Here is a 27909-nt window from a genome sequence, read left to right on the forward strand (position 1 = left end):
GGGCCGTACCCTTCCCAGTCCACCAGATACTGCAAACCCCGGCCCATCCGTCGGACGTCCAGGAGCCGGCGTACAGTCCAAGCCGGCTCGCCGTCGATGATCCGGGCAGGAGGTGGTGCCGGACCCGGAGTGCAGAGGGGTGAGGTGTGATGAGGTTTGATTCGGGAAACATGGAACACTGGATGAATCCGCAGTGAGGCCGGAAGCTGAAGCCTCACTGCGGCGGGATTGATGACCTTGAGAATTTTAAACGGACCAATGTATCGTTCCTGTAGTTTTGGGGAGTCCACTTGTAGGGGAATGTCCTTGGTGGACAACCACACTTCCTGCCCAGGACGATACGTAGGAGCCGGGGTCCGCCGCCGGTCTGCATGGTTCTTCGCCCTCGTCCGGGCCTTCAACAAAGCAGAACGGGCGGCACGCCACACCCGACGGCACTTCCGTAGGTGGGCCTGGACCGAGGGCACACCGACCTCTCCCTCGACCACCGGGAATAACGGGGGCTGATACCCCAAACACACCTCAAAAGGGGAGAGGCCGGTGGCTGATGATACTTGACTGTTGTGGGCGTACTCGATCCAGGCCAGGTGGGTACTCCAGGCCGTCGGGTGCGCGGCTGTCACACAACGTAGGGTCTGCTCCATCTCTTGGTTGGCCCGTTCTGCTTGCCCGTTGGTCTGGGGGTGATACCCGGACGAGAGACTGACCGTGGCCCCCAGTTCCCGGCAGAAGCTCCTCCAGACGTGCGAGGAGAACTGGGGACCGCGATCGGAGACGATGTCTGATGGTATCCCATGCAGACGGACGACGTGGTGGACGAGGAGGTCCGCTGTCTCCTGGGCCGTTGGTAGCTTCGGGAGGGCCACGAAGTGGGCCGCCTTGGAGAATCGGTCCACTATCGTGAGGACGACGGTGTTTCCCTGGGACGGCGGGAGGCCCGTGACAAAATCCAGGCCGATGTGAGACCAGGGGCGATGAGGCACGGGCAGCGGCTGTAGCAATCCCGATGTCTTGCGGTGGTCGGCCTTGCCCCTGGCGCAGGTGGTACAGGCCTGGATGTAACCCCGGACGTCGGCCTCCAGGGACGCCCACCAGAAGCGCTGCCGGACGACTGCCACGGTTCTTCGCACCCCAGGATGACAGGAGAGCTTAGAACCGTGACAGAAGTCCAGAACTGCAGCCCTGGCTTCTGGTGGGACGTAGAGTTTGTTCTTCGGTCCGGTTCCGGGGTCTGGGTCTCGTGTCAGGGCCTCCCGGACGGTCTTCTCCACGTCCCAGGTGAGGGCGGCCACGATAGCGGACTCCGGGATGATGGGATCCGGGGGATCCGACGACTCCGTTTTGACCTCATCTTCATGTACCCGGGACAAGGCATCCGATCTCTGGTTCTTGGTCCCGGGACGGTAGGTGATCCGGAAGTCAAAACGGCCGAAGAACAGTGACCAGCGGGCTTGCCTGGGATTCAGCCGCTTGGCGGTCCTGATATACTCCAGGTTGCGGTGGTCAGTGAAAACCGTGAATGGCACGGACGTTCCCTCCAACAGATGTCTCCACTCCTCAAGGGCCTCTTTCACCGCAAGGAGCTCTCGATTGCCGATGTCATAGTTCCGTTCGGCTGGGGTCAACCTGCGGGAAAAATAGGCACACGGGTGAAGGACCTTATCGGTCTTCCCGCTCTGGGACAGCACGGCTGCTATCCCTGAGTCCGAGGCGTCCACTTCAACCACTAACTGGCGACTAGGATCGGGCTGCACCAGAACAGGTGCAGACGAGAAGCGCCGTTTCAACTCCTTGAACGTGGCTTCGCAACGATCCGACCAGGTGAAGGGGACTTTTGGTGAGGTCAGGGCTGTCAGGGGGCTAACTACCTGACTGTAGCCCTTAATGAACCTCCTGTAGAAATTAGCAAAGCCTAGGAACTGTTGCAACTTCCTACGGCTTGTGGGTTGGGGCCAGTCTCTCACCGCCGCAACCTTGGCCGGATCAGGAGCGACGGAGTTGGAGGAGATGATGAACCCCAAGAAGGACAAGACGTGCGGTGGAACTCACACTTCTCGCCCTTCACAAACAGCCGGTTCTCCAACAACCGCTGCAGGACCTGACGTACATGCTGGACATGAGTCTCAGGGTCCGGAGAAAAGATGAGTATATCGTCTAGGTATACGAAGACGAACCGGTGCAGGAAATCCCGCAAGACATCGTTAACCAACGCTTGGAAAGTCGCGGGAGCGTTTGTGAGACCGAACGGCATGACCAGGTACTCAAAGTGACCTAAGGGGGTGTTAAATGCCGTCTTCCACTCGTCTCCCTTCCGGATCCGAACCAGGTGGTACGCATTTCTAAGGTCGAGCTTGGTGAAAATCTGGGCTCCATGCAGGTGGGCTCCAGCTCCGTGGGCCCATCTCCTCTGTGCGTCTGGTGCCCTAAATGTTGCCCTACTCGTGTCCATAGCTTCGTCAGTAGGGGGAGCTGTGGCCCCACGGAGCGCAGGGGCCGGGGAGCGTGGGGAAGGCGGAGCGCGGTCGGAACCGGAAGGGAGAGGGACGGCGCGTGCCCGGCCACGCCCTTCGTCTCGTTCCCGCCGACGTTCTTCTAACCGGTTGTCTAACCGTATGACGAGATCGATGAGCCCATCTAAATCCCGCGGTTCGTCCTTAGCCACCAGGTGCTCCTTAAGAACCAATGACAGTCCGTTTACAAAGGCGGCGCGGAGGGCAGTGCTATTCCAGCCGGACCTCTCAGCCGCGATGCGGAAGTCGACTGCATAGGCAGCTGCGCTCCGACGCCCCTGTCTCATCGACAGTAGCACAGTTGAAGCGGTTTCTCCTCTATTGGGGTGATCGAACACGGTTCTGAACTCCCTCACAAACCCATCATATGTCTGAAGGAGCCGTGACTTTGCTCCCAGAGCGCTGTAGCCCAAGCGCGTGCCTCGCCGCGAAGCAGGTTTATTACATAAGCTACCTTGCTAGCATCAGTCGCCGTACATAACTGGATGCTGTGCGAGACGAGCGAACACTGCATAAGGAAATCCGCGCACGTCTCCACACAGCCTCCGTACGGCTCTGGGGGGCTTATGTATGCTTCCGGGGAAGGTGGGAGGGGTCGTTGAACGACCAGTGGAACGTCAATGTTACGCACAGGGTCTACGGGAGGGAGAGCCGCAGCGGCGCCCGGAGGGCGTGCTTCCACCTTCGCGGCGAGAGCCTCCACCCTGCGGTTCAGGAGGACATTCTGCTCGGTCATTAAATCTAACCGAGTCGTGAAAGCGGTGAGGATCCGCTGCAACTCACCGATTACCCCTCCTGCGGACGCCTGCGCGTCCTGTTCTTCCATTGGCCGTTCAACAGCCGGTTGACGCCCCTCTGGATCCATGACATTGGCCGAGATATCCTGTTGGGAAAGTGTAGGAACACGGACCCACAACAGGGGGCGCAAATGAACGGACAATGGAGAAAGTCAAATCACAAAGTTTTACTGTTGTGGAACTCACACAACAAACACAACAGATTACAAATACAGCAGTAACCGAATTCCAAAGGTGTCGTGTGGGCAGGCTCGACGATAGGAGACGTCTGTCCGAGTCGAACCGGAACCACCCGATTTCCTCTGCCACCGAACCCCGGGAATACTGGAGCCGCCAAGTCCCGAACCCCAGGTGGCCACTGCCTCCGCTCGTCGGATCCGGTACTGCTGGCAAGGAACAGAAACAGTCAGGTGTGGGTGCGGCTGCACCCAGCAACACGCAGGGTGGAAACACCACCTCTACCTCTTCTCAAAAACAACACTGAAGGATTGGAAGGTGAGTACTTATCTAGTCACGTCCAACACTGTCTTCAGCTGACCTTAAGCACAAGCAAAAAGTGTTAACTCTTAGAATAGAGTAACTGGCTGAGTTCGTTACCTCCTTGGTAGAGCGATATCTCGGCAATGAGGTAGAGATGCCGTCCTGCTGATATACCTCCCTGTTGATGGATATCAGCTGTCTCGTCTCAGGTGATGAGTGACAGCTGTCACCCTGGCTGCTCCTGTGAGGCGGGCGGCAGCGCCCTCTGGTGCCTGGAGCCCGCACTCCAGACAGGGCGCCCTCTGGTGGTGGTGGGCCAGCAGTACCTCCTCTTCAGCGGCCCACACAACAGAATTTCCAGGCCAATAATTAATCTTATCTCTTTGACAACCTTTAACCAATAGGAGTGAATCAATGGGCAACCCCAGAAAATATGAAAATGGTCAGCCATCACATTATTACAATGTCTCCAACAATGCCCAGATTCAGCCATGCCTGTCTGAAGATATGTCCTTTTGGGAGTTATAAAGAACCTAACAATATTCTTCCACGCAAATTCCCTCCATTGCTCTGAGCTTGTGGTGGTGGAATTACTTGGCATATGTTGAGCCAATGTATAGTGTTGATGTTTTTTTGTAGGCCTCTAGGCACGCATATATTCTAGATAGCCTCTTCCTATAGGATTGCCTTTGTAGGCATCAATAAAGATGTTAACAATATCTTGATAGTTGTTTTCTAATGTTTTAACATTTTTATTAAAATGATGTCTGAGATGCAAATATCTGAAAAAGTCTCGCTTGTCGAGATCAAATTTTCCTGCAGTTGCTGGAAACTTTCAAGGTCAGATCCAGAAGAGATTACACCGTATGAAGTAATGCCTTTTTTGGTCCATTCTTTAAATCTAAAGTCAAGCTGTGCTGGTCTAAATCCATATCATGTTCAATCCATTTTAGTAATCGTGTTCCTCTCTCGAAAAGGGGATTACGGAGCTCTCTGAGCCAGATGCTGAGGGGGGCCTCGAGTGTAAGTGCATAACTTTTCTGAATGTTTAGTGATAAGGTGTTTTTCACCCAGCAGAGCTTGAAGGGGAATGTCAAATTGACTCAATTCTAGCTCCTTCCATTTTGCATCATACCCGTCTTCACACCAGTACACTGCATACTGCAATTGTGCTGCTCTATAATAATTTCTCAAGCATGGGAGTGACAATCCTCCTTTAACTCTTGGTAGTTGTAAAGTTTTATAGCGTACCCTCGGTTTTTTGTTCCGCCATATAAACCTAGAGATGGTTCGGTCCCACTCGTTGAACTATTTACTAGGGATTTACAATGTTAAGGACTGGAAAAGGAATAACATTTGGGGTAAGACAATCATCCTTATAATTTCTATTCGGTTATATAAGTCAAGTGTTAAGGGGTCCCATCTGTCCAAATCATTTTTCATTTTGTTAGTCATAGTGCCATAATTTGCTTCATATATTTTGTTTAGATTTATAGTGATATTAACGCCTAAATATTTCATGATTTTTGTTTTCCATTTAAATTTGTACAGTTTACTTATATCCTCTCTGGGTGCGTAATTGAAGCATAATGTCTGAGTTTTCTATGTTTAATTTATAACCCGAGTAGAGCCCTAATTGATAGAAACTGGACATAGATTAGGTTAGACTGGCATCGGGGTCAGATAAGGTCACCAAGACATCATCGGCAATATAGACATATTTTGTATTCTCTTCCCTTAAATACAATTCCCTTAATTCCTGGATCCTCCCTAATTTTTTGGGCAAGTGGCTCTGTGAAAGTGCAAAGAGAATGGGACTCAGTGGGCATCCTTGCCGGCATCCTCGTTCCAGGGGAATTGCTCCTGAGAGGCCGCCATTTATTTTAATCGGGCGACTGGCAAATTATATATTGCTTCCAGACAATTTATAATTGTATTGTTAAAGCCAAAACGTTGTAGGACCAGTATAAATATTCCCAGCATACAGTATCAAAGGCTTTTTCGCATCGAAACTAGTTGCTAAAGATTTCATATTACTCTTACTCATAATGTCGGTAAGGTGTAGTGCTCGCCTTACATTATCCTGTGTACGTCTATTTTTAATAAATCCTGTCTGGTCCGTATCAATCAGTTCAGGGATAATATTTTCTAGTCTGCTAACAATTATTGAAGTAAAATTTATAGTCGGTGTTTAAAACAGAGATGGGTCGATATGAACTGCATTCGTTTTGTCTTTTCCTGGTTTTGGTATGACGGATATTATTGCTTGTTTCCAGGATGGTGGTGTCTCGCCTCCTTTAAGCACATGTTTAAGACAGTTTAGCAGTAAAGGTGTTATGGACTTCCTAAAAGTCTTATACCATTCAGGGGTAATCCATCTCCACCTGGTGCCTTGCTTGCTTTTCAATTCTGAGCTGGCTTTATCGAACTCCGCTTGTGTTATATCAGCAGTTATCTGTTTGTTTTGTTCTATGCCAATTGAGGGAAGGTCCAGAGAATCTAAAAACTGCTTTACTAACGGGGAGTTCGGTTAGTTCAGGTTGACTATATAAATTTCTATAGTATATTTCACATGATTTATGTAATTCATCTGTGTAAAGCACATCTGGTTGTAACAGGGTTTTTTAATTTTAAAGATGGATCTGTCCAGTTGTTGTTTTTTAAGTCACCAGGCCAGTATTTTTTTGCTCGAGGTCCATTTTCATAATAGGTTTGTTTACTATATTTGAGTTAAGTTCCACCTTGTGGTTGAGTTTCCTATTTAATTCTGCTTTATGGTTGTAATTTGCTGTAGTAGATTAGGGTCTTTGGTCTCTATATGCTTTTGCTCTAATGTGTTTAGCTGTTTTGTCAAGTGATCGAGTTGCTCAGATTTTTCCTTTTTCTTCCTTGATGCCCACATAATGATTTTTCCTGGCAGTACAGCTTTTGCAGTGTCCCAAAGGATGCTTGGGGACATTTCTGTGCTGTTGTTAAATTTGTCATATTCCATAAATTCTTTGTTAATAAATTCTTCAAATGTATTATCATTTAACAGGGATGTGTTGAATCTCCATATCGATGTCTTAGGTTGGACATCTAAATATAGTTTCAAGTATACTCCAGAGTGGTCTGACCATCCCTGGTGCCAATTTTACAATCTAAGACTCTGTGCCTGTCTGTTCTGAATAAAAAATAATAATAAAAAAAATAATCAATTCGCGAGTAGAAGGCATGGGGGTGAGAGAAAAAGGTGAACTCCCTAGCCACTGGGTGACATTCCCTCCACACATCACATAGGCCAGTCCTTTTAGTCATTTTTTTTAATATACATTGATTCAGAGTAAATTTTTTTAAAGGGTTTAAGGAGTTCAAGGGAGGGATTGTAGTTGTGCACTCCAGTCCCCTCCACATATCAAGATACCTGAAGTTTCTGCCACTATGAGATCGAATATTCTATCAATAATATTTATCGTGTCCTGGGGGTCTGTATACATTAAGTAAAGTTACTTCGTTTGAGTCTATCGTTCCCTTCACCAGAACACACTGCCCTTCTTTGTCCGTGATCTGTTTGGATAACTGGAGTCTACTTTAATCTGCAATATTGCAACGCCCCTTGTATGTCCATTTGTATGGGAAGAATAAAATGTCTTTTTAAACCCCATTTTTTAAATTCTCATGGTCTTCTTTGTTAGGTGAGTTTCTTGCCAGAAAATGATGTGTTGCTGTTCCCTCTCATCTTAGCTATGAGTTTTCCTCTTTTGATTGGATTCTGTAACCTGTGAACATTAAGAGTTATAATCTTATATTGCCGTTGAAGTGTACCTCTAACTTACACATCCAGGGTGACCCTCACATTTGAACATGGGACAGAACTCAAAAACAGAAACTTATGACTTGTGAACAAACAGAAAAAATACTAAAGATTCAACTTACAAAATAAAGTGACTCAATATAGAGTCTTGGTTGAAGAGAAAAGTCCCCAGATGATGGGGGGTCTCTCAGTGCAAGCTGACATAACTCAGTAATGAGTATTCGCCAGTTGCACAATCAGAGCCTCTAAATCGGCTCCCAAGACGGTCGGATATCGTTAAATATTTATAGCAGTCAGCAACGTATATTGTACTAACATTGGGGGGGGGGGTAGTAAATGAGGAATGCGTTATCATGTCTGACAGTGTCTTTTCACGAGTTATAGATCTACGCTGGATCAGATCGGTGTTTTTGCAGATGTGAAATCTGGCGCCATCTGGTGGTCGTGACTCGTGCGGGATGTTGCCTCAGCAGAGTTTGGTTCTGGGTACAATGCGATCGCTCCTCGTTAGGTTGGACAACAAACGCCATCAGGGCACAACGAAGTTCATCACAGACGTCACCTCCTCTTTAGACAGTCCTCACAACCTGAGAGAAAGGTGATCGTGATCGCTCGTAAGCTCACTGAATCGGCGCTCACTTTGCCATGTTTACTGCTGGCACTGCAGTGCCTTCTGGGAAGTGTTAGGCACCCGCAGAGGCATCATGGGAATCGCTGAAAACCGAATGATCGTAATCTTACTGCAGAGATGTTAAATAAGTATATAAGTGGTGTTATTCCGGGGACGAGCCGTGTCCCCGGCATCATAACGAAATCCGCTGAGTTTTTTCCGTGCTCTCTCCGCGAGCACCCAGGTTCTGTCGTTGGCCCACACCCTTCTCCCAGGGACAGTTTATCCAGTCTCTCCATCGGCGCTGTTGTGTGGGGGTCGTCATTACTGTTATGGTCAGGTGTGAGGCCCCTCTTCCTGAGATCCTTTAAGGCATCAGCTGCGCTGTTATATGTTGACTGTGCCACCGTCGTAAAATGATTTTTAAACAAGTAATTACCACAAGGTCAGAGGACACAACTGTAGATTAATTTTTTTCTGGCAAAAGTAATTCTCAAATGAATAAACGGTCAAGACATTGCTGTACATTTTAGCAACTTTTGTTGCCATCTAGAGGGTGATGTGAGCATTTCAGGGCTTCTGGCATATTTCTTACTTGAAACCCAAAATTCTGTAAAAAGAGGATTTATAAATGTCAGAAATGCATGATTTTTTTTTACATGCAGCACTTTTGACCTACCAGCATTAATTTTATAAAAATTAAAATTTTGAGTTTTATGGTTCTTGAGTTTTAAGATATGAAGTCTGCAGAAAGATGGAATTTCTCCTGACAGCACAACCATACTACTCACTCACTCATCTTCAACTGCTTATCTGGGAGCGTGTCGAGGGAACAAAAAAACCTACTATACTACTACTAATAATTTTTTTACAAAACGCTGCTGATCCTGAAATAAAGATCAAACTGTTTTTCCACACTGATTTTCTTTGTGTGGAAGACTAAATTAAAACACAGTGTGTTCAGGGTGACAGGACTGTTCTTTTAGTTTTTATGAGTGTTTCATCTTGAGTCGTACTCAGGACAGATGCTCGGCGGCGTGCCGCGTCTCACAGGGTGAGACAGGACTGACATGATCTTCTCAGGCTTCTAGGATTGGCTATGAAATCAAAGATTGTTGACGAGAGGAGATGCACCAAGAGCTGAAATGTTGTCGTTTGAGGAAGTGCTCAAATGACGTCTCTGTGACACACTACTGTTGATTATTATAGAAATATGACTAAAAGTAGACTGGAATGCACCGGTGCATTCATGGACACCAGAGGGTTAAAATTCACTCTCAGGTGAGCAGACAGTCAATAAGGACTTAATGTAGATCCTGGTCTCACCTGCTGCCCTTCTTGGCCATCTCATAGTCCTCTGGAGAACGGAGAGTTACTGGGCACATTACTCCTTACAAAGGCGAAATGGCATCACTCCACATGTCAGCCTCCTGACACACACACAGAAATAAAGAATAAACGACAAAGTGTGCACAGAGCGTTAAATGTTTGAAGTAATATCTGTGTAAAATAAAGGTTAATGAATTTAAGTGTTAAAAGATGTGAGTGTGCGGCTAAAGCGTTGTGGAGCAGGCTGTGAGCGTGCACCAAGCAGAGTTTGTACTGCTCTCACTTGTAATATTTAATAGCCAGCTCAGGTCTCTGAGCTCGAGAAGGAGGGCCTCCGATTTCTGGAAATCTTCTGATTAAAGCAGAAGGTGGCCTGGTCCACCAGGACCTCAGATACCATGTCTGGATCATGACCCTCAGCCACCCGCAGGGCATGGCCCAGTCCTTAGTGTGGGCATACCTGAACCCACATATTAAAAAAAAATTACATTTTTCTCCACAATCAGTTCAAAATCTGCATCTCCCTGAATGTTCTTCAACAGGTACCAGAAGAGGGACACAAATCTGCTGCCTCAGTGAAGCTTTGTGCTGGTTATTATGTGAAGGAAACAGATTTAAAATGATTCAATGTTCATGGTTGAGAAGAACTGAAAGCAGCCGCTGCTTGTGTGTGTGTGTGTGTGTGTGTGTGTGTGTGTGCGTGCTTGTACCTCACACTGTGTAAGGATGAAAAATTTAGCTTGTAAAAATATAGTCATCAGCATTTCATCTCATGTTGCATATCGTCACTATGACTGATTAAGACAACCTGAGAGGTTCAAGTCAGACTGATTGTTGACTTAAATCATACGCCAAAAACATGCGTATGTTAAGCATCGGTCACACGGCAATAACGAAGGAGCCCGAAGCCAAAACAAAAAAGAAATCTGGACTTATGTTAACTTTCGCAGACATCGTTTAACCATCATCCAGCTTCTTTCCTGTAGCTGGCGCTGCATCAGAATTTTCAAATTGTTGAAAAATGTGAATGAATCCCAACGACACCTTCAATTCGTCCGTATTCCGTTTTGCTTCCTGTCTTGACAGTTCCTTATCGTTTGCGTAGTTCTCGTACTGTCAGCGTTCTGTTTGATTGTCGTCCAAATTCATCCAACCTCCCAAGTCCGACGTCTTGCACGAACATTGATGATATCTGAACGGATCAATAACTAAAGCTCTGATGAGCTGAACGTGACTTGTCCGTGTGTGGGACAAAAACCAATGTTTTCATACAGAAACAAGAGCGGGAAGAACGTTTTATCAACTACTGTAACTATTTACACACATTCCAGCAATTTGTGGCATTCACCCACTTTTTCTTGATGATTTGTGGCTTTGTGACTTTTTTTCGTTCGTTCAGTGATCGTCCTGTGCCGCGTGACCAGCCACAACATTTTGGGGCTACAACCTACAGTTATACAACGTGGTGAGGATATGAGGCGGTTCCAAGGACCTGCTGATACCCGGGCCGTACTAAAATACAAAATGTAACAAATGTAATGAAATGGAGCAAAATGTTATGTACATGTAACGGGTCCACTGTTGGGTCAGCGGCAGAAGTTTCATCTGTGAACACCAGATGGCACACCGGCCTGTTTTGAGTAAAGAGCGCATTCTAAAATGGCACAAAAAAGCACCAAAATAAATAAATAAAAAAGTACTTCCTTTACTCATATTTGGAGTCAGTCTGGGTAAATCATCACACCCCCATTTCACTCCATTTGTTACCATTTTACACACATTTCGTAATTATTAGTCCCCATTTTGCTCCATTTTGCTGTATTTCGTTAGATTCGTATTTTAGTATGGCTGCTGATGCCCTGATAAATAATGCCTCCGAGGCAGCGAGCTGCATGGTTGACTGAGCGGTCGGTCTATATCGTGGCAGTAGACCCTTAAGGATGTATGAATGAATTCTAGCTTTGCTCACCAACTCGCCAAATATATTCCAGTTCCCGAGACTCTGCTCTTCATGGTTTGGGTCTTTTGAGCCTTCCGTTCTTGTGACCACTGGACTCTGTATGTGTATGGTTACTTAGCTGCAACATTTCTGTGACAACTCTATTGTTGTGCTTTGTTTTATTTGTTATTGCTGAGTCCTGGTCTGCTTGAGATTTCTTCTTGTAATCAAAATATGTCTGCTCAGGTGGTTGCTCAAGGATGTGTCCACTCTGAGGTTGTCAAAATGAGCGGTGCACCTTGTCATAACACACATGACCATCAAACTAATTCTATTTTTTTTTATGAAGCGAACAAAGGGTAAAATTCTATTTTGTTGACCCACACACACACAAAAAAAAACTATAAGATGAGTTCAAGCACAGACCTGGAGTCACTCAAATCTGTGCACCTTAGACCCCCAAAACTTGGTCTGAGGTGTAGCAATGTACAAAGAGCTCACACCCCGAAGAGCCTCACACAAGAGGGTTCTACTTGTCTGCATGTACTGTTGCCCGTCATTATACAGAAGGAAATCACTCGGCCCCCTGTCTGCTCTGTCCTACTTGGAGACAGCGGGTGTTCCCAACGTGAGACAATATGAACGTTATGAAGGAGAAACCTTCACTCTAGTACTCACATGAGCATGCTTCTTTGGGTTTCCTGCTTTGATGAACTCCACCTCAGCCTCAGCAAACTTGCCCTGAAAAGAAACAAAATTGCCCTAGAACTTAGGATTGTGTCATCTATGTGTCAGCTCAAGACATCGCAGTAAAACTCACAGTAGGGAGCCAGCTATATGACCCCTAAAGAAAAATGATGCTTCTTCTCTTCAGCCCCTTTTGTCCTGTCTTGAGGATGTTAAAGCCTGGATGGCATTGAATTTTCTTAATTTTCATGAAAAGAAAACGGAGGGTGATTATTTTTGGCCCTAGCAGCTCCTTTTCTTCCTCACCTGTCGATCTGGGGCGTTTGTCAGCCTTTTCGAAATCTACTGTCACAGACTTGGGTTTTAAGATGGACAACGATTTTAAACTGGACCACCAAATCAGTGCAGTAGTCAGATCAAGTTTCTTTCACTTAAGGCAGCTTGCCTAAGGTTTAAGCCTTTTCTTGCACATCAGCACTTTGAAACAGCAATCCATGCTTTTATTACCTCCCAGCTGGATTACTCTAATGCACTTTATTATGAATTAGCCAGTCCTCCCTTGCACGTCTCCAGCTAGTTCAGAATGCTGCTGCCCGTTCTGCTAACTGGTGCACGTAAGAGGGAGCACATACACCTATCCTGCCTCCCTCCACTGGCTGCCTGTGCATTTTAGAATTCATTTTAAGATTCTTTTTATTGTTTTAAATCTTTTAAATGGCCTTGCCCCGCCCTACCTCTCTGAGCTGCTTCATTGTTACGCCCCTGCTCGCACCTCTGGTCAGCTGATCAGCTCCTCCTGGAGGTGCTGAGGTGCAAGCGTATGCTCAGCGGGGGCCGAGCTTTTTTCTGTTGTGGCTCCCAAGATGTGAAACGAGTTACCGCTCACATCAGGCAGGCTCTTCACTTTTGTTTTTTAAAACTAATCTTAAAACCCCACTTTTATGCACTGGCTTTTAACCAGAATGAGATCTTGATCTGTTTTGGTTGTTTAATGATTTTACTTGTTTAGTTCTTTTTTTTTTGTACTTTTGTGGTTGTTACCTTTTTATATGTCCCCTTGTGTACAGCACTTTGTTTCAGCTGCAGCTGTTTTTTTTTTAAGTGCTTTATAAATAAAGTTTGATTTTGATTGATTGAGAAGGAGTGTGGCTTATTTAATGTCACCCTGCACTAAATCTGTGCTTCTTAGGTTTGATTTTGTTAGATTCACAGAGTCTATGAGATTTGCTGAATCAAATGTAAGACAAAACTGTCTTATAGAAAAGAAAAAACTGACTATTTCCCAAAAGAAGAAAATGTTTAAAGCACCATGACACTGACACCTTAGGGTAGGGACTTTTTTTTTTTTACACAAGTTATATATATATATGTGTGTGTTTACTTTGGATAGAAGCATTTTTATTCAGTTTAATTTAACGTACGTATATAGCACAGAATGCCAGAATGTTACTTTCCCTCTGTCCATAAGATAATGTACGACACTGTAGCTGTGGGTTTATTCATAGAATTAGGAGAAATCCATATGACAGATGTGTCCTGCCATAGTTACAACAATTACACTGGTGTCAGATTTTTAATTTTTAATATATATGTAGAAACCTTTATCATTTTATTGTGTGTTGACTTTTGAAATGTTTTCCCTGCAGGTAAACATATAAATAAACAATTCAATATACAAACTATAGTTACAGTGTCTGTTTTGGAGTAAGTAGTGTTATAAATGTTGCTGATTTAGCTGTGATTTGTTTGTGTGTATGTTTCAGAGCTGTGAACAGCAGCACTCTCGCTCGTGCCTCCCGCACAGTAACTATTAGGAATGCGCTTTACCTGATTTTCCAAGTCAATTGCATGTTTGAAGTGAATTTCAGGAATCTTCTGCTTACAGGAAAGACGGGCCAGCTCAAAGGCAAAATCAAAAGAACTGCACAGGAGAGAAGGAAACCATGTCAGCACGTGCACAGTCAGCCTGATGAGTATCACAGGGAAGTGAAGCCACATGGAATTAAGAAAAGTGGACAAAAACAACTGATACACAATCGCTGTGGAGCAGCTTACGTTTTATCAGAAGCAAAATCAATGGCGTATTCCAGCAGACCGAACTTGTTGAGCAGTTTGACAGCAGCTTCTCCTCCCAGAGTCTTAGCCCAAAGGAAAGCCACCTTTTATGGGCCGTCATCACCCCGTGGCTCTTAGCCACCTGACACACACACAAATACACGAGTGGTTCTCTACCAGAAAATGCACCAATCACATTAAAAGATTCATTTTAGGGCAACGTTAGTCTGCCAAATTAATTAAAGTGCATTCATGTAGACCTTTTTACACCAGAGGGGCATAAATAGTATGAAACAGTTTCAGTCAATCAAATGATGGCAGATGTGGCAGCGTTTTGTTGTTTTCTGTTGGCAGGAAGAAAAGAGGTTTGTTTCTAAAAAAAAAATAAATCTCAGACTTAATAATTTAAGTAAAAACAAAATACATCAAACCAGATCAACAGTAATGCCACCCCCCCCATCAACACACCGTTAACGGATCTGAACTCAGCTATATAAAATTAGCCATGTTGGCATATATTAGCATGGGACTGGAAATTCAACCAATCTTTACGGAAATCACATCACATCTTCCTGCCCACAGACCAGCTGTACCTGCCAAGTTTGATCCAAATCAGATTAGATGTTCTTAGTTATCCTGCTAACATCTATACATGCACTCATTACACAGAGACCAAGTGATATAGCGTGCATGCTTCTGTAACACAACTGACTCTCAGGAAACTCCGTCCAAAGTTTGGGACCTGTTATGGATTAGATTCCACCAACTTTAAAGTAGTATGGACATAAAGGGGCAAAGCAGAGGTTGTGTGTGTGTGTGTGTGTGTATACCTTGTATGCCTCCTCCCACATGTCGCACCCTGTGTACATGTGGACAGCAGCTTTCCAGTCTTCCAGCCTTGATGAAGTGATGCTCTGCTTCAGAGAATCTGGATTCATTCTGCAACAACTGAAACAAAACGTCATGAGCATCATGTATAACAAAGGTTTACTCCAGATTAATTTGTTTTGATGGCTGTGGACGCACAGAATTGTTTCTAATGCGTTAACATTTCGTACACCACATCAGTTGTCAATCAGAACATCCAGCTCGTTCCAGTATTCACCACTGAGCCCCAGAAGCTCATTTGACACAAATATACAGGACCTGACTGAGGTCCCAGATAACGGGCCCTAAGTTGTGTGTTGGGGTGGAGACAGTTTTATGGGTCTGTGTGTGCAGGTTTTTTTGGGTGTTCCAATGGCAGCACGCAGCATAATTATTCACCAGTTTGCTGAAATACCACAGATGGAGCAATAACTTGAGCACTGCACTCATACCTTACCTTGGAAAAAAATGTTCAAGGTCAAGTTCTGTCAAAAGTGGCTTTTATAAGACAATTAGATGTGATCAAATGTCAGGAGAATGTATTTAGTTCATGCCCTTGAATCAAAGTTTTCTGTGGTGGTGTCAGGGTTTTTAATCAACTTTTACTGCCTTCTGAGGTCTTTCCAGATCATTTTCACGTGCAGACCTTACTTATTGACTTATTTTCATTTCTCCTCCTACAATTTTGCGCACTTGGGTGGAAAACCCCAAACTGCATAATCATGAAGGAAAATGCACTAAATGTACAATACACCCTATTTTATACATTTTAAAGACCCGTCCTCAGTACACAGGCTTCGTTAATCACTAGACATTTTTTTTCTTTGAGAGTGCTGTTGTGTCTAAACTCAAGTAAATCTTTTGATAATCAGGCTCGTAATGATCAAAGTCCAAAGACCACATTGTAAGTCAAAGGTTTTAGTTTCTAGTTTCTACTTTGCTGCAACAATTTCAGTAAAAACATCTACAACTGCTAATTAATGAATGTCAAACTCCTGAACACTTCCTAGAGTTCAGAACAATTTTAATGGATTTATCTAATTTAGTGTCACAGAACACATGTTGCTTGGTGTTCTACCTTCGCCAGGTGGTGATGCGTCTCTGTCAGAAGGTCCGGGAGGTGCTTGGTCACCAAGCGGATAACATCATCAAACATCCAGTTCTTCTTATACATGGCAATTGCAAGGTCGGTCTGCTTCACTGTGGTAAACAGCCTAGATACACAAACGCAACCATGACGGTCAACTGCACTTAAAAAAGGGAACGAATCCAAGCATAGCCAATTCCAGCGTGGATTTCATGGACATTCTATGCTTCAGGTGAGGAACATTTAGTTCCCTCTGTATATAAAAATGTGCCATATGCGCAAATCTATCTTGCCTTTTTAAATACTCAAAGCATAAAGTAAAAGATGCACTTGAGAACTGATTTCATGAGGTGTGCTTAAATGTTGTGTTGCCTCCTTCCCTTCAGACAGCCAGTGAGCCCACAAATTACACATACTGATCATTCATGGCATGTTTGCGCCTTGGGGCAACTGTTTGTTGTGATTTGGCACTATATAAGAAAAAAGTTGATTGATTGATTGATTGATGTTTTAGTGTATTTGTAGTGCACAGATTTACCTCTCTGCTTCCTTGAACTTGCCGTCTCTCTCCAGCGCCTGACCTCTGCTGAGGTACAAAGCCACAACTTCCTCTTCTGTCATACACTCCACTGCCAACTGAAAGCAATGGGTTTATTAAAACCTGCACAACAAAGTCATTGTCGCTGTTTGATGTAGGCTGGGTTATTTAATTTCTACAGTTGAGGACATACTATTTGGACAGAGACAGTTTTTTTTTGTTGTTGTTGTTTGTTTGTTTGTTTTTGTGGAACAGAGAAGTTTCACCAAATCTAAGCTCACGTCTACCAAATACCGCCTGGAAAACCGTCGCTAAAATCACATATTTTTGAGAAAACTGTTAGGTTAGCCAGTGTTCTAAAAAAAAGATTACTGGTGAAGACTGAACACTCTCTTGTTAAATAAATCTGTGATTTTTAAAAATGTGGAAAGTATAAATGTTTGGTGCAGGTGTCAGACACTGACACTTGATATGCTGAATAAGCACTGTTAAAGATTTTGTATATATGTTATCACTGTTAAACGTTTGTACATTTGTCTTCTTTCTCATGAGAACGGTGTTGTGCTGTTTTGCACTTCACCCTGAGAATGTATGTGTTATTCAACCTTGTTTTAGCTTTGTCTTCTTTCTCATGAGAACGGAGATGTGCTGTTTTGCACCTGTCTTAATGCAATCCTGAGAATTCAATTTTGTTTTAGCACTCTGGGTCAATCTGAGCTGGGAATGAAGGACTGGATGTACTTATTGTTATAACATAACTTTGTTTTCGCAGCCTCTAACGACTGGGAGCAAGAGAACGTTTGACTATTGTGATGTGGTGTTTAGTGTGAAGGAGTGTGGAAGACAGGACACTTCAGGCAGATGCAGAACAGCTGATACCTGCAACAGACGAACGAGATGTGCTGACCTGAAGTGTTCTTCCTTACAGCTGCACTTGACGTATGCGTTTATGTTATGGGAAGAAACTTGTCTTGCGTCATTACCCCCACCCTTAGGACAAGTTTCTTGTTTATGTGATGAGGGCGTCTCTTAATAAAAAGAGCGGAAAAGCAGGCCAGACTTTAGTGTAGCCTTGGTGTACAGCCTGGCCGCACTCCGCGCGTATATTTGATTTTCTGTCTCACTGGTGTTTCTTGACTCTGTTTGTCTTGTTAAAGGTTTTAAAAATGTTTGGAGGAGAAAATACCCAACATTGACTGGGGGCTACGTCCGGGATCTCAACAACACCGGAGGTGTCCGGCGGAGGTCGTCAAGTCCAGACGTAAATCCTTGGCCAAGGTCTGATCGATCGATTGATCGTGTCTGCAATTGTCGACCACCGTTGCATCGTCTGGTTGACGAGATTTTCCCGAAGAAGACAGACAGGAAGTCGAGTCAGTGAGTAAAATTTCTTTGTAAACAGTACTGAGTGAGTGGTGATCAGATCACATAAACAGTTAAATTCCGCAAGCGATGATACAGAATCGTCTGTTAATGCAAAGCAGTTAAACTCTGTAAGGAGGGTGCGGACTCCTCTGTTTATATACGCGTACCGGTAGGGGATAAAAGTGATCACATAAAACAGTTAAACTCCGTAAGCGATGATACAGAATCGTCTGTTAATGAAACACAGTTAACTCTGTAAGGAGGGCGGACTCCTCTACGGTTGCGAGGGACGCAAGTAGTTAAATTCCGGAAGGAGGATACGGACTCCTCTGTTTTAATACGTAAAGGAAATCCCGGGTAGAAATACGTGCACTGTAAAAAAGTAGTTAATTTGGCAGGGACGGCGGAGTCCCCTAAGGCAGGACATTAGTTAAATTTCACGGGAGGGCGAGCTCCCTGACATAAGAATACGCGTACGATTATTAAAAGTGTTTCTATGTGTAAATAGTGTTTTGCGCAAGTGTAAATAACTGTGTGAAAGTGTAATACTTTGGACAACGTTAGTGACAACCGTGCGTGTGGAAGCAGAGGCAAGTGATTCCGCTTCCTACGGGGAGGTGAAAGGAATCAACCACACGACGGCAAATTAATTGTCACGTCCAAAGAAAGTGTGAAAACTTCAGATTTAGAACACCCTAGGTGTGCCCCCGTCTGAAGTCCAAATTATAACAAGGGATAATAAAAATGGGGGGTAAGACGTCTAAAAATAAGGAAAATTTATCAACTGACGACTGGAAAGTTATGGAGGCAAAAAATCCAAAAGCAACAAAGAAATTGGAGACCTGGATAAATAAACATGACTTTGACGGACGACTGAACCTGATCAGTATACAGAAGCTAAAGAAGGAGTTAGAACGGGAACATAAAGGTGATGAGAAAAGATGCAGAAAGTAGGGGCAGATTTAGTGGCATTTTGGGAGGAAGAAGCAGAGAACAGACAGAAAGGAGCAGAGAAGCGACGATTAGAGAAAGCAAGGAAAAAGAAAGCTGTAGGTAAGGCAGAAGAAGATGTGATAATTCAGCACAGAGAGCCAGAACAGCCTCAACAATCACCGCCGGCTGGATCGTCGGTGACAAAGAGACCTTTATCTCCTCTACCAGAGGATGACGATTGTACCGCCACCACAGTATGATTTGGCGGTAAAACCTAAGGTAAAAAGAGAAAAACCAGAAAAACCACAAACACGCAGTCAAGCGAAAGTGCCTACAGCCCCTCCCATGGTGGAACATAGTGATCAGGGAGGTGCCTATCCTATGATAGAAGTACCAAATCCTCGTGCAGGAACAGCAGGACAGCTACCAACCATGCTCGTTTATCGGACATGGAATGCTGATGATATCAAAGCAGCAGTCGACATGATACCATCGCCACATGTCGATATTGAGGGATTTATGCAGGATATAGAAAACATTAGAACATCTTACCACCTTAATGGACCTGAAGTCCAACAGGTGTGGATGAAAGCATGTGGCCCTAAATGGAGTCAGGTACGCGGGAGACTGGAATCCTGCAGATCAACAAGGCGTGCCACTGACACATGATGATCTAGTCTTGAAAACAAGAGTGGAAGCTATGATTACACGTGCAAAAGGAGTGTTAGGACCAAAGATAAATTATACTGAAATTACCAGGACAACTCAGAAAGAAGGAGAGCCATGGACAGAGTTTAGGTGCAGATTTGAGAATGTGTTTAGGGTCCATAGTGGCATATTGCCAGAAACACCTGTGTATGAACAACAATTGAAAAACGCTCTGATCCAACATTCCAATAAGGATATAAAAGCTTGGATACAGAAACATTGGATTGGATTGCCTACAGGCACATTGGAAGACACACATACACACTGCTGTCATGCAGAAGAAGTCTTAAAGCAGAAAAAGACAAGAAACAGCGACAAGGAGTGTATGTAGCACATGGAGATGATGAAATATATTACCAGCAGGGCAACTTAAGACAGCAGAAGCAGTGCAAACGCCCCAAAAAGCCATGGCAAAATAGACAAGGTGGACAGCCACAACGTCAAGGACCATGGCAACCACAACAGCAGCCCAGACAGGGAGGGCCACCACGTGGTCCCCTGATTTGTTGGAACTGTGGAAGAGAGGGACATATGTATAGAAATTGTCCGAATCCACCTACTGAGGGAGCAGCAGGAGGAATTCCACAACGGAATAATCCTCCTCAGCCACAGTATCCACAATGACTAGAATCCATAATCCATGATTCCACATCATATAGGCAGTCTGATTGCGATATGGATCTGTGTGCCTTGCTGGGAAATCCGGTACCAAAACCAGAAGTGACTTTGTTGGTAAATGGACGACCAGTGACATTCCTTTGTGATACAGGAGCATGTAGAACCACATGTAATGACAACATACCTGTCCATCAATTAAGCAACGAACTCTTTAGGGTTCGCTCTGCAAATGGACAAACATCAGACGTCCCTATCACCAAACCCATAACGTTGACAGATCCATTTGGCCTGACGTGTACTATGTCAGTGTTAAGCATGCCACAATGTCCAGTTAACCTCCTAGGACGAGACGGATTGACTGCATTGGGCTTGTCCATAATTGTGGAACAAGGGAAATTAGTTGTTGAACGCACAGGAGGCGTTAACATGGTAAGAGAAGAAAGCGCTGACCCCACATCCACTATTACTATACATTTGACATCTCAGAAGAAGATGCTGCAGGATGGGGTAAAGATGTCGTCTTGCAAGCGACAGCCCTACTAAAAAATCCTGAACAACAGATGTCACCACCTGACCTGCATGTCACAATGTGGCATAAAGATCCTCCAGGTCCGGATGGTGACTATGAAACTAAATTGAAAATGTTTCACCTGTGAAACTGACAATGACCGATTTGATTCATGATGGCAACTCAATAGCCGTCATAACAGTAACAGGCGCCACTGAAGATGTATCAAAATTGAAATTCACAGGTATGCCATTACATATGTCACTTTGTAAGCCATATTTGACAGAATGGCAAGAATTGGGACTGACAGTCATAACAGCTTTGTCAGCCTCTGATTGGAGTAGAGTTGGCCCACGAACGGAGTTCAGTCCATCAACCAAGTTGTATAAAGTGCTAGTTAATGTCTCATTGGTGCTGACAGCTGGAACACACATTGATGCGTCCACTTCACAATCCTGAGTGTTCAGTTGAGTCCTGAAGAGGATGCTCTTCTCTCTTCAGTACCGTCAGGATTGTGGACAACAGGTCCTTCAGACGTAGGACTGATTAAAAATGCACAACCTGTAGTTATAAGGCCAAAAACAGAATACAGACCATGTGTAAGACAGTATCCATTGAAACCTGATGCAATTGAAGGAATCAGGCCAGTAATAGAGGATTTATTAACAGCAGGAGTAATAGTGCCATGTCCAGATTCACCATGTAACACACCCATATTTCCTGTGAAAAAGGCTCCGCCCTCAGTGGGGTGGAGAATGATTCAAGATCTGCAGGCAGTAAATGCTGCTGTGATTAAAAGAGCACCATGTGTCCCAGATCCACACACCTTGTTAAATTCGCTGAGACCAAATTCTAATAGTTTCTCAGTAATTGACATAAGTAATGCATTTTTCTCTGTGCCAGTACACCCAGATAGTCAATTCTGGTTTGCTTTTACCTTTAAAGGACAACGATATACATTCACCAGATTACCGCAGGGTTACGCAGAGAGTCCAACTATTTATTCTCAAGTCATGTCAGCATGTTTAGCCAATTTCGTTCCACCGGCAGATAGCCAACTATTAGTGTATGTTGATGACATTTTGATTGCCTCTGACACACGAGGAAAACTGCATAACTGACACAGTAGCATTATTATGTTTCTTATTTGACAATGGCCACAGAGTGAGTAGAAACAAAGTTCAGTTGTGTAGGGATAAAGTAAATATTTAGGACATGAGTTATCAGCCACAGGGCGCACGATCCTGTCTGACAGGAAGGAAGCAATTTTGCACGCTCCAAAACCACAAACCAAAAAGCAGATGATGTCATTTCTTGGATTGACAAATTACTGCAGGGCATGGATTCCTTGCTATGCAGAGTTGACTAGTCCACTTTCTGATTTGATGTACAAAGATGATATTTCAATGTCAACCGTGTTGGAATGGAACAAAGATGCTGAGGAAGCCTTTGTAAAAGTAAAACAAACATTAGTGTCATCCACAGTTTTGGCACTACCAGATTATAGTAAACCATTTACTCAAACAGTTGATTGTAAGAATAAGTTCATGACTAGTGTTTTGGTTCAAGTGTATGGCTCAAATTGAGGCCAGTTGCCTACTACTCATCTAAATTGGATGCAGTAGCAAGTGCTTTACCACCATGCGTACAGGCTGTTGTTGCGGCCTCTATGGCTGTTCAAAGTAGCAGTAATGTTGTTCTATTCCATCAGTTGACATTGAAAGTTCCACATGCAGTCTCTGCACTTTTGTTGCAGACAAACATGAGCCTTTTGTCCCCAGCAAGACATCTTTCGTGCATGTCCTTGCTATTATCACAGCCACACCTTACGATAGAGCGCTGTACAACATTGAATCCCTCCACATTGATACCTTTACCTGAGGATGGTGAGCCGCACAATTGTCTTGATGTAGCAACAGTTTGTACAAAAGCACGCCCAGACCTCCGGGACACACCCATCCCAAACAGTACAATCGTGTATGTGGATGGTTCTTCCACCAAAAATGCTTATGGACAAACACAATCTGGATATGCTGTCGTCACAAATTCAGAAGTATTAGATTCTGCTTCATTGCCATCGTCATTTTCAGCACAAGCAGCTGAATTAGTTGCTTTAACTGCAGCTTGCTATCTGTTTCAAGGTACGGCCGTATCAATTTATACAGACAGCCAGTACGCTTTCAGCACAGTGCATGTGTTTGCAAAACTGTGGGAGGAGCGTGGAATGGTGACATCATCTGGAAAGCCAGTGACTCATGCCACTCTCCTAACTGCCCTACTGCAAGCTGTGAAGTTGCCTCAACAAATTGCTATATGCAAATGTGCGGCTCACACTAAAGGCTCTGACAGTGTTTCAAAAGGAAATGATTTTGCTGACAGAGTAGCAAAAGAGGCAGCAGCAGCTTCTTCTATTTTTGTTATACAGGAAACAACTCCAGATTTGTATATAGGTCGTACACTGCTTGCTGATATGCAACAGCAGGCAACAGACAGAGAAAAACAAATGTGGATAGCTAAAGGCGCTACGTATGCAAATGACTTGTACGTATGACCACAAAAGAAACCCATATTGCCAAAAAATATGTTTAAATGGGCAGCTATTATGAGCCATGGCGTGACGCATGTCTCATCAGGGGGTTGATATCGCAATTGCAATCTATTTTTTGTCTTTATGGGTTCGATGCATATGCAAAACAGCATTGTAGAGCATGCATGATATGTGCAAAACACAACTCACAAGGCAATTTGAGACCCCAAAGAGGTAAATTTCCAACACCACAATATCCCTTTCAAGTGATTCATATGGATTATATACAGCTGAGTAAACATGAAGGGAAGGAATTTTGTTTAGTCATAATTGATGCCTTCTCAAAATGGGTAGAATTGTTCCCTACAAACATGCAGATTCACTTACAGTGGCTAAGCATTATGCAAAGACATCATCCCACGATTTGGAATACCAGAAACAGTCTATTCAGATAACGGAGCGCATTTTGTTAATGCAATAGTGCAATACGTAGGAGAAGCACTACAGGTTAATCTCAAAAATCATTGTGCTTATCATCCACAAAGCGCCGGATTAGTGGAAAGGATGAATGGAACAGTAAAAACAGACTTAGAAAGACAATGGAGGAAACAGGCAGACCATGGACACATTGTGTAGATTTGGTAAAAATGTATATAACATAACTAGTACCATGGGTTGACACCGTATGAAACATTGTTTGGCAGAAAATATCGATTGCCATATTATGGACAAATTTGGGATGTACCTGAGGAAGCCAATTTGGCGGATACATGAGAAAAATGTTAGAAGGACAACGAGGGAGAGTTCCAAACACTGATGATCCCATTTCTCCACAGGAGGACCCTAAAGTGGTACCTGGAGACTGGGTGTTGATAAGAAGCATCAAGAGAAAACACTGGCATTCACCTAAATGGGAAGGGCCCTATCAAGTACTACTCACAACACCCACAGCTTTGAAAATGGGGAAAGAAGTACATGGATTCATTTAACTCACTGTAAGAAAGTCATTTCTGCAGACACAGACAAACAGTAAGAACAGTAGGACAAGACTAGTAATAGTGTGTGAGCTTGGTGTTAAGATCCAGGTTAGACACGAAAGCTAGCAGAAGACATTAAGAAGCCACTGTTCTGAACATAGGTGTGCTGTAGTGTGCAGAAATGGCGAAAGAAAAGATAAAAGAAAGGGGGTTTCTGGACCCCACGGACAGTCCTTGTTATGCTACTTTTCTTTTTTGAATTGGTATTATTATTAAAAGCCATGAGCACGGGACATGATAATAAGGATCACATCCACAGATTGCAGAGACCAAAAAGAAGTAACAAAGACCCCAGTCCGATAATCAATGCCACAGTACATAGCTGTGATGGGAATAATGCATACCGATTTGGTGTACAGGCCTGCATTCCTAGAAATACTTCTGTGATCATCTCTGTACCATATAGTGCTCTTATCCATGGAATGCCGGATGGTGACAGAGGGACTAATTACGGAAATAGTTTCTCATGGTATATGACCAACGATCAACAAGATAGGAGATGGGAACGTTGGTAGCCGATGAATGGAGTAGATGGACACCAAGATGGGCACAAACCGAGTGGGCTAAGTACCAGAGTCAAAGTCTCAAATGTATCAAACAGATGATAAGCTGTCTATAGTGGTGAATACCACAGAAAAAGGAACCATATTCCCACCTGATATAGAGGGAGACTGTTGGTTGTTCCTCCTTTGGGTATACAAACAAGGAAAAGATCCGTATTTCCATTTCTTCCTCTGTGAAACAGATAGAGTACAGCAACCAATATTGACCGACTTAAGTACGTCAAAGGGGGGTGTCTGTACAAGGCACAAAGACATGAAGGCAGATGACTGGTTCCTAGTAACTACAGGAATTAGTGGACAAAATAACAATTGGCTTTTAATGGCAGAACAAGCAGGACTAGCAGCAAAGAAGGACTGTGTTGTGTGTATGGGACCCAGACCTATATTACAGGTAATACCGGCAGCATACCCAAAGACTGTCTACTGACTGCTATGACACAGACATACATTGCGGCAAACAACAAATGTTCTAAGTGGGACAAGATCTATCCAGTGACCAAATTGACTAAGATTAAACCTTTATTCTCAAGCAAAGTTGGGCATGCTAACCATACATGTGTACACTTGACAGGGACAAGTAAGACTTTGGGTAGCTTAAACCACACCGCCTGGTGTAAGAATGTGGTCCATCGTACTCCCACATTCAAACCTGTCGGGAGGAGTGACGTATGGTGGTGGTGTGGGGATAACAGAATCTTTGACAGACTGCCACGAAATGTGTCAGGTTATTATGCATTAATATCATTATTGTTACCAGTTGAAGCCATACCCATGACCCCTGAAGACGTTACGACATATGCAGCCTCTCTTATTCCTGAAGATTGGCAGAAAGACGTAGCCAGACATAGAGTGAAAAGAGATTGGAAAGGAGTGGGAAATCCAACATATATTGACGCAATAGGAGTCCCCAGGGGAGTGCCTGACGAGTATAAACTGGTTAATCAAATAGCAGCTGGATTCGAATCTTCCATCTGTTGGTGGTGCTCCATTAATAAAAACGTGGACAGAATAAACTACATCCACTACAATGTACAGAAATTAGGAAATTGGACTGAGGAAGGATTTAAGGCTGTCCATTCACAGTTAGAAGCCACGTCCCTTATGGCCTTCCAGAATCGCATTGCTCTGGATATGTTGTTGGCAGAGAAAGGAGGTGTTTGTGCCATGTTCGGAGAACAATGCTGCACATTCATTCCCAACAACACAGCTGCAGACGGCAGTCTCACTCAAGCCATTGACGGGCTGAGAACGTTGAACAGGAAGATGAAAGAGCACAGTGGAGTAAACACCGAAGGCTGGGATTGGTGGCTGGAAGGGATGGGAAAATGGAGGTCTTTGATTTCTTCACTATTAGTGTCTATAGCAGTATTTGCTGCAATTCTAACATTGTGTGGATGTTGTTGTATTCCATGTCTCCGAGGCCTTGTAAATAGAATGATAACCACAGCAATAAGTCCAGGACCAGGAGGGGGTCCAGCATCATATCCACTTCTGGGGACAGATGACGACAAGGAGGACGATGGCTCTCCTGACCTGTACCCAGACCAATGGAAGTATGATGACCCAGACACCGATGATGGTGACAATGATGACATCACCTCTGGGGTGTAAGCCTATAGAGAAAACATACCATGATGAACCTCTTAGTGAAAATCTCAAAAAGAAGTGCTAAGCTGAGTGATGCCTACTGTATGTTTAACAGGCGATAAACAGGAGGGGAATGTTAAAGATTTTGTATATATGTTATCACTGTTAAACGTTTGTACATTTGTCTTCTTTCTCATGAGAACGGTGTTGTGCTGTTTTGCACTTCACCCTGAGAATGTATGTGTTATTCAACCTTGTTTTAGCTTTGTCTTCTTTCTCATGAGAACGGAGATGTGCTGTTTTGCACCTGTCTTAATGCAATCCTGAGAATTCAATTTTGTTTTAGCACTCTGGGGTCAATCTGAGCTGGGAATGAAGGACTGGATGTACTTATTGTTATAACATAACTTTGTTTTCGCAGCCTCTAACGACTGGGAGCAAGAGAACGTTTTGACTATTGTGATGTGGTGTTTAGTGTGAAGGAGTGTGGAAGACAGGACACTTCAGGCAGATGCAGAACAGCTGATACCTGCAACAGACGAACGAGATGTGCTGACCTGAAGTGTTCTTCCTTACAGCTGCACTTGACGTATGCGTTTATGTTATGGGAAGAAACTTGTCTTGCGTCATTACCCCCACCCTTAGGACAAGTTTCTTGTTTATGTGATGAGGGCGTCTCTTAATAAAAAGAGCGGAAAAGCAGGCCAGACTTTAGTGTAGCCTTGGTGTACAGCCTGGCCGCACTCCGCGCGTAATATTTGATTTTCTGTCTCACTGGTGTTTCTTGACTCTGTTTGTCTTGTTAAAGGTTTTAAAAATGTTTGGAGGAGAAAATACCCAACAAGCACTTCAGATTTACGGATAAATACAGTTTGTAATATGTAGAAGCATTGGATAGGTTCATGACCTAATTCATGCATGTACCTGGCAACACCCAGCTGAACCTGAGAACCAAATCTGGCTGAGGTGGGTCCCACAGGAAAAAAGTGTTTTTTTCCCCAGACCCTAATAGCTGTCAGGGTTCCAGCCCGATGGGAGCAATAATGACATAAGCACTGCTTCACCCCCAGCCGAACCTGTGTACTGAGTTTCAAGCAGCTTGACCCGGCGACCACTGAGAGGTCGTCTGGAAACCTCAGCATGACATACCAGGTTGTTATTATAAGACCCGACGCTGTGCTCGATGTGTGTGCCCGTGTAGACTCACAGAGTTGTTAACGATGTAGAATATTTCAGCACAGCAATGTACGTATTTGTGTTTAAAGCAACACTTAAGCCTAAACCATCTTTAATTCACAGAACAAAGAGCTGAATTACTGTTGTTTATTCAGTCAGACTGACTCTGGAGCAAACTTGCTTTTGGTCGTGTCA

General features: G+C 44.2%; 1 protein-coding gene across 1 annotated transcript in view; it reads right to left on the reverse strand.

Moving 5' to 3' along the window:
- Window positions 1–27909, reverse strand: part of ift172 (intraflagellar transport 172) — a 155752-nt gene that overhangs the window by 19104 nt on the left and 108739 nt on the right. The window contains 14 exon segments of the mRNA XM_034162804.1: window positions 9517–9545; window positions 9605–9620; window positions 9803–9842; window positions 9845–9868; window positions 9871–9954; window positions 9957–9985; window positions 12141–12199; window positions 13973–14066; window positions 14201–14306; window positions 14309–14342; window positions 15031–15093; window positions 15095–15148; window positions 16146–16281; window positions 16693–16790. Of these exon segments, the coding sequence (XP_034018695.1) occupies window positions 9517–9545; window positions 9605–9620; window positions 9803–9842; window positions 9845–9868; window positions 9871–9954; window positions 9957–9985; window positions 12141–12199; window positions 13973–14066; window positions 14201–14306; window positions 14309–14342; window positions 15031–15093; window positions 15095–15148; window positions 16146–16281; window positions 16693–16790 (866 nt within the window).

Source organism: Thalassophryne amazonica, chromosome 21 (genome assembly GCF_902500255.1).
Source record: "Thalassophryne amazonica chromosome 21, fThaAma1.1, whole genome shotgun sequence".
Lineage (NCBI taxonomy): Eukaryota > Metazoa > Chordata > Actinopteri > Batrachoidiformes > Batrachoididae > Thalassophryne > Thalassophryne amazonica.